Consider the following 7,500-nt stretch of genomic DNA (forward strand, 5'->3'; position numbering starts at 1 on the left):
AAGCTGCCATGGTGGAGATCTGCACTATCAAAGTGCTTTTCTAGTAACTAATTTCTTTTTTTTCAGAACGCATTTTAACATCGCAGTAATTCTCGTTTTCTTTTCCAGCAGTTCTAATTCCCATTTTCTTTTTTTTTAGTTAAGTTCTAATTCCCGTTTCAGGGATTAATTTTTATGCTGAGAAGTGGAAGTGATTCAGTTTTGAAAGTCCTAGGTTAAAGGTTAAGGTCAAGGTCGAGCAAAAGGTTGCCTGAATTAACGCCTAGGGCATGGTTTTGAGAAATAAGCTGCTGTGGTGGAGGTCTGCACTCTGAAAGTGCTTTTTCTAGTAACTAATTTCTTTTTCAGAAATTTTAAACATCGCAGTAATTCTCATTTTCTTTTCCAGCAGTTCTAATTCCCGTTTTCTTTTTTTAGATTAAGTTCTAATTCCCCGTTTCAGGGATTAATTTTTATGCTGAGAAGTGGAAGTGATTCAATTTTGAAAGTCCTAGGTTAAAGGTTAAGGTCAAGGTCGAGCAGAAGGTTGCCTGAATTAATGCCTAGGGCATGGTTTCGAGAAATAAGCTGTAGTGGTAGAGGTCTGCACTCTCAAAGTGCTTTTTTAGTAACTAATTTCTTTATTCAGAACGCATTTTAACTTCGCAGTAATTCTCGTTTTCTTTTCCAGCAGTTCTAATTCCCATTTTCTTTTTTAGGTAAGTTCTAATTCCCATTTTCTTTTTTTTTCAGCTAATACTACGTTATACCCATATTTGGCTGTTCACTTGCAATCGCTTGGATTCGGCGCAGATGAAGCTGCCGTGGTGTATGCTATCATCCCCCTCGTCTCCATCATGGGACCCCCCGTGGCGGGAGCCATTGCAGACAAAATCGGAAATTTCAAAGTGAGTAAATGTTTTTTTTTTTATATCGTGTCCTCGTTGTTTTCAACTTGAGGAAGTGGTTATATCCTTCGATATTTTATTTTTTTTACGGCGAGGATATACTTGAGCACACTGTTCTATATTATTTTTTTGTTTTATAGTTTATACATATATATATATATATATATATATATATATATATATATATATATATTATATATATATATATATATATATATATATAGAGTTATTTTAATGTTGTTACTGTTCTTAAAATATTTTACTTTAATTTTTCATTACTTTTCCTGCAATTTTTTAATTTCCTTGTTTCCTTTCCTTACTGGGCTATTTCCCTTGTTGGAGTCCATGGGCTGATAGCATCCTGCTTATCCAACTAGGGTTGTAGCCTAGCTAATAATAATAATAATAATAATAATAATAATAATAATAATAATAATAATAATAATAATAAAGAATGTTGAAGTTTACAAATACTCGAGAACGTTCTCCTATTTAATGTATTATTAGGTATACATAAGCATGGATTTATTGTGCATATAATAAACGCAAATCTTTTACATATATAAATTTATTTGCAAAATATATTTTAGTTTAAATTAACATTCAAAAGGGCAGACGTAATAGGAAACTAGACATGAGATATAGTTCAAGTCATGGCCACCAGTCGGGACACAAAACAGGAAATGGAAATGAAGTTTTGAACGCTGATTCAAGGAAACAGGAGAGACAGAGATAGATATTTTTATTTTGAGAACTATTATCTTGAAGATAGAGGATTATTTTAAGATATTCTTACGTATAAAGCGGATTATTTTAAGATATTCTTACGTATAAAGCGAATTATTTAAGATATTCTTATGTATAAAGCGGATTATTTTAAGATATTCTTACGTATAATGCAAGGAATAGGAACTGAGAGAGCCTAATAAAGATATTTTTCTTTTGAAAACTACTATCTTGAAGATAGAGGATTATCTTAAGATATTCTTACGTATAATGTAAGGAATAAGAACTGGGGGAAGATAGAGGATTATCTTAAGATATTCTTAAGTATAATGTAAGGAATAAGAACTGGGAGAAGATAGAGGATTATCTTAAGATATTCTTACGTATAATGCAAGGAATAGGAACTGGGAGAAGATAGAGGATTATCTTAAGATATTCTTACGTATAATGCAAGGAATAGGAACTGGGAGAAGATAGAGGATTATCTTAAGATATTCTTACGTATAATGCAAGGAATAGGAACTGGGAGAAGATAGAGGATTATCTTAAGATAGTCTTACGTATTATGCAAGGAATAGGAACTGGGAGAAGATAGAGGATTATCTCAAGATAGTCTTACGTATAATGCAAGGAATAAGAACTGGGAGAAGATAGAGGATTATCTTAAGATATTCTTACGTATAATGCAAGGAATAAGAACTGGGAGAAGATAGAGGATTATCTTAAGATATTCTTACGTATAATGCAAGGAATAAGAACTGGGAGAAGATAGAGGATTATCTTAAGATATTCTTACGTATAATGCAAGGAATAAGAACTGGGAGAAGATAGAGGATTATCTTAAGATAGTCTTACGTATAATGCAAGGAATAAGAACTGGGAGAAGATAGAGGATTATCTTAAGATAGTCTTACGTATAATGCAAGGAATAAGAACTGGGAGTAGATAGAGGATTATCTTAAGATATTCTTACGTATAATGTAAGGAATAATAACTGGGAGAAGATAGAGGATTATCTTAAGATATTCTTACGTATTATGTAAGGAATAGGAACTGGGAGAAGATAGAGGATTATCTTAAGATATTCTTACGTATTATGCAAGGAATAGGAACTGGGAGAGCCTAAGAAAGATATTTTTCTTTTGAAGATAGAGGATTATCTTAAGATATTCTTACGTATTATGCAAGGAATAGGAACTGGGAGAAGATAGAGGATTATCTTAAGATAATAATGCAAGGAATGGGAACTGGGAGAGCCTAAGAAAGATATTATTCTTTTAAAAACTATTATCTTGAAGATAGAGGATTATCTTAAGATATTCTTACGTATAATACAAGGTATAGGAACTGGGAGAGTCTAATAAAGATATTTTTCTTTTTAAAACCATTTTCTTAAGATATTCTTACGTATTATGTAAGGAATAGGAACTGGGAGAGCCTAATAAAGATATTTTTCTTTTGAAAACTATTATCTTGAAGATAGAGGATTATCTTGTTAAGATATTCTTACGTATAAATAAAGGAACAAAAACAAAGGTCAGGAGCAAAAGCAAGGGTCAGGAGCAGAAACCAAGGCCAGGAGTAAAAACAAAGGTCAGACTCAAAAACAAAGTTCAGGCACAAAGGCAAAGGTCAAAAGTAACAACAAAGGTCAGACACAAATACAAAGGTTAGACACAAAAGCAAAGGTCAAAAGTAACAACAAAGATCAGACACAAAAACAAAGGTCAGACACAAAAACAAAGTTCAGGCACAAAAGCAAAGGTCAAAAGTAACAACAAAGGTCAGACACAAAAACAAAGGTTAGACTCAAAAGCAAAGGTCAAAAGTAACAACAAAGATCAGACACAAAAACAAAGGTCAGACACAAAAACAAAGTTCAGGCACAAAAGCAAAGGTCAAAAGTAACAACAAAGGTCAGACACAAAAACAAAGGTTAGACTCAAAAGCAAAGGTCAAAAGTAACAACAAAGATCAGACACAAAAACAAAGGTCAGACACAAAAACAAAGTTCAGGCACAAAAGCAAAGGTCAAAAGTAACAACAAAGGTCAGACACAAAAACAAAGGTTAGACTCAAAAGCAAAGGTCAAAAGTAACAACAAAGATCAGACACAAAAACAAAGGTCAGACATAAAAGCAAAGGTCAAAAGTAACAACAAAGATCAGACACAAAAACAAAGGTCAGACACAAAAGCAAAGGTCAAAAGTAACAACAAAGGCCAGACATAAAAAACAAAGGCCAGGAGCAAAACCAAAATTCTGAAGCAAAGACAAAAGATCAGAAAGGAAAAATAAAGACCAGGAGCAAAAACCAAGGTCAGGATAAAAAACAAAAGATTAGAAACAAAAACAAAGGTCAAGAGCAAAAATCAAAGGTCAGAAGCAAAAATAAAGTATAGGAACGAAAAGAAAGGCCAGGAGCAAAAACAAAGGTCAGAAGCAAACACAAAGGTCAGGAGTAAAAATGAAAGGTCCTGAGCAAAAACAAAGGTCAAGGAAAAACAAAAGTCAGGAGCAAAACCAAAGGTCAGGAGCAAAGACAAAGATCAGGAGCAAGGACAAAGGTCGGGAGCAAAAACAAAAGATCAGAAGCTAAAACAAAAGATCAGGAGCAAAAACAAAGGGCAGGAGCAAAAACAAAAGAGCAGAAGCTAAAACAAAAGATCAGGAGCAAAAACAAAGGGCAGGAGCAAAAACAAAAGAGCAGAAGCTAAAACAAAAGATCAGGAGCAAAAACAAAGGGCAGGAGCAAAAACAAAAGAGCAGAAGCTAAAACAAAAGATCAGGAGCAAAAACAAAGGGCAGGAGCAAAAACAAAAGATCAGAAGCTAAAACAAAAGATCAGGAGCAAAAACAAAGGGCAGGAGCAAAAACAAAAGATCAGAAGCTAAAACAAAAGATCAGGAGCAAAAACAAAGGGCAGGAGCAAAAACAAAAGATCAGAAGCTAAAACAAAAGATCAGGAGCAAAAACAAAGGGCAGGAGCAAAAACAAAAGAGCAGAAGCTAAAATAAAAGATCAGAAGCAAGGACTAAGGTCAGGAGCAAAAACAAAGGTCATGAGCAAAAACAAAGGTCAGGAGCAAAAACAAAGGTCAGAAGGAAAAAAAAGGTCAGGAGCAAAAGCAAAGATCAAAAGCATTATCAAAGGTCAGGAACAAAACCTAAATATCAGAAGCAAAAACAAAGGTCAGAATAAAAAAAATAAAAGATCAGGAGCAAAAACGAAGGTCGGAAGCAAAAACATACATCAAAAGGAAAAACAAAAGATCAGGCGCCAAAACAAAGGTCAGGAGCAAAAGCAAAGGTCAGAATCAAAAACTAAATATCAGAAGCAAACACAAAGGTCAGAATAAAAAAAAACAAAAGATCAGAAGCAAAAACGAAGGTCAGAAGCAAAAACATACATCACAAGGAAAAACAAAAGATCAGGCGCCAAAACAAAGGTCGAAAGCAAAACAAAAGATTAGAAGCATAAAAAAGGCAGACGCAGACAAAGGCCAGGAGCAAAACCAAAGGTTAGAAGCAAAAGCAAAGGTCAGGAGCATAAACAAAGGTCAGAAGCAAAAACAAAGGTCAGGAGCAAAAACAAAGGTCAGAAGCAAAAACAAAGGTCAGAAGCAAAAACAAAGGTCAGAATCAAAAACTAAATAGCAGAAGCAAAAACAAAGGTCAGAATAGAAAAACAAAAGTTCATAAGCAAAAACGAAGGTCAGAAGCAAAAACATACATCAAAATGAAAAACAAAAGATCAGGCGCCAAAACATAGGTCAGAAGCAAAGCAAAAGATCAGAAGCATAATAAAAGGCAGACGCAGACAAAGGCCAGGAGCAAAAACAAAGGTCAGAAGCAAAAACAAAGGTCAGGAGCATAAACAAAGGTCAGAAGCAAAAACAAAGGTCAGGAGCAAAAACAAAGGTCAGGAGCAGAAACAAAGTTCAGAAGCGCAAACAAAAGATCAGAAACTAAATCAAAATTCAGGAGCAAAAACAAAGGTCAGAATAAAAAACAAAATATCGGAAGCAAAAACAAAGGTCAGAAGCAAAAACATACATCAAAAGGAAAAACAAAAGATCAGGCGCCAAAACAAAGGTCAGAAGCAAAACAAAAGATCAGAAGCATGATAAAAGGCAAATGCAGACAAAGGCCAGGAGCAAAAACAAAGGTCAGAAGCAAAAACAAAGGCCAGGAGCAAAAACAAAGGTCAGAAGCAAAAACAAAGGTCAGGAGCAGCCTGTATGCACGTGGGCCAAGAGTCTCTTACAACAAAATAAATTAAGCCAATCTCAGGATAACAGCTGTGGAGTATTGGGCCTTGAGAAGACTACAGCTGATGCTGTATTTAAATCTAGTTCTATTATACATTTTTGTATTACCATTGCTGTGATCTTACTAGATTATAGTTATGATACTACTACTACTACTACTACTACTACTACTACTACTACTACTACTACTACTACTACTATTATCATTATTATTATTATTATTATTATTATTATTATTATTATTATTATTATTGTTGTTGTTGTTGTTGTTGTTGTTTATTGTAGTAAATTTGCAAAACACACAGAAAGTTTGTTTAATGATTCTTTCAGAAACTACATAAGCGATTCTACTTGAAATATTTTTGGATTAAATTTTAAACCTCTCTCTCTCTCTCTCTCTCTCTCTCTCTCTCTCTCTCTCTCTCTCTCTCTCTCTCTCTCTCTCTCTCTCTCTCTCTCTTCAGCCATCAAGACTGTAACGATTATGTAAATTGTTTAATTTTCATTTCATTTGACAATTGTATTTTTAAATGAAAAAAAAAATAATTCTTTTTCTTGTGTACAAAATCAATGAAAAAATAATTACACAAAATATTTTGTCTTAACATTTCTTAAGAAATTCTAATAAATAATTTGTGTTAATTTAATGAACAATATTCTTTGAATTATTAAGACTTGAATGTACAGTTTTATTTAACAAAGATTTTAGTTAACCTTTAATATTTTGTTAAAGAGCTTTCGGGTTTCTAAAATTCTGTGTTGGTAAAAGACTAATTGAATGTTGGTAAAATACTAATCAAAATATGGTAAAAGGCTAATTAAATGTTGGTAAAAAATTATTTAAATGTTGTTATAAGGCTAAGAGGCTAATAAAATATTAATTAAATGTTAATAAAATGCTAATTAAATGTTGGTAAAAGACTAATTAAATGTTGTTATAAGTCTAATTAAATGTTGGTAAAGTCTAATTAAATGTTGGTAGAAGACTAATTAAATGTTCGTATAAAGCTAATTAAATGTTGGTAAAAGTCTAATTAAATGTTGGTAAAACACTAATTAAATGTTGGTAAAAGTTTAATTAAATGTTGGTAAAAGTCTAATTAAATGTTGGTAAAAGACTAGTTAAATGTTGGTAAAAGTCTAATTAAATGTTGGTAAAAGTCTAATTAAATGTTGGTAAAAGACTAATTAAAAGTTGGTGTAAAGCTAATTAGATATTGGCACAGGGCTAGTTAAATGTTGGTAAAAGACTAACTAAATGTTGGTATAAAGCGCATTAAATGTTGGTTAAAGGTTAATCAAATGTTATTGAAAGGTTAATTAAATGTTATTGAAAGGTTAATTAAATGTTATTGAAAGGTTAATTAAATAATATTAAAAGGCTTATTAGATATTGATTAAATGTAGGTTAAAGGCTAATTATAGTTGGTATAAGGCTAATAGGCTAATCAAACATTAATAAAATGTTGGTAAAGACTAATTAAATGTTGGCATAAAGCTAATTAATGTTAATTAAATGTTTTTTTTAGGCTTAAAAATTATGTTTTTCGTATTAGCGATATCACTCTAAATCAAAGAAATTGTATGTATATATATATATATATATATATATATATAT

The 7,500-nt window shown here is 32.1% G+C and overlaps 2 protein-coding genes across 2 annotated transcripts in view; both read left to right on the forward strand.

The window, feature by feature from the left end:
- LOC137637453 (major facilitator superfamily domain-containing protein 6-like) overlaps window positions 1-7,500 on the forward strand; it is a 59,401-nt gene that overhangs the window by 25,993 nt on the left and 25,908 nt on the right. Inside the window, exon 2 of the mRNA XM_068369644.1 lies at window positions 733-887. Within this exon, the coding sequence (XP_068225745.1) occupies window positions 733-887 (155 nt within the window). The remainder of the gene's footprint in view (window positions 1-732; window positions 888-7,500) is intronic.
- Window positions 1,522-7,500, forward strand: part of LOC137637454 (serine/arginine-rich splicing factor 4-like) — a 6,317-nt gene continuing 338 nt past the window's right edge. The window contains exons 1-3 of the mRNA XM_068369645.1: window positions 1,522-1,550; window positions 3,136-3,282; window positions 4,950-5,208. Of these exons, the coding sequence (XP_068225746.1) occupies window positions 1,522-1,550; window positions 3,136-3,282; window positions 4,950-5,208 (435 nt within the window). The remainder of the gene's footprint in view (window positions 1,551-3,135; window positions 3,283-4,949; window positions 5,209-7,500) is intronic.

This window comes from Palaemon carinicauda, unplaced genomic scaffold, assembly GCF_036898095.1.
Source record: "Palaemon carinicauda isolate YSFRI2023 unplaced genomic scaffold, ASM3689809v2 scaffold754, whole genome shotgun sequence".
Taxonomy (NCBI): Eukaryota; Metazoa; Arthropoda; class Malacostraca; order Decapoda; family Palaemonidae; genus Palaemon; species Palaemon carinicauda.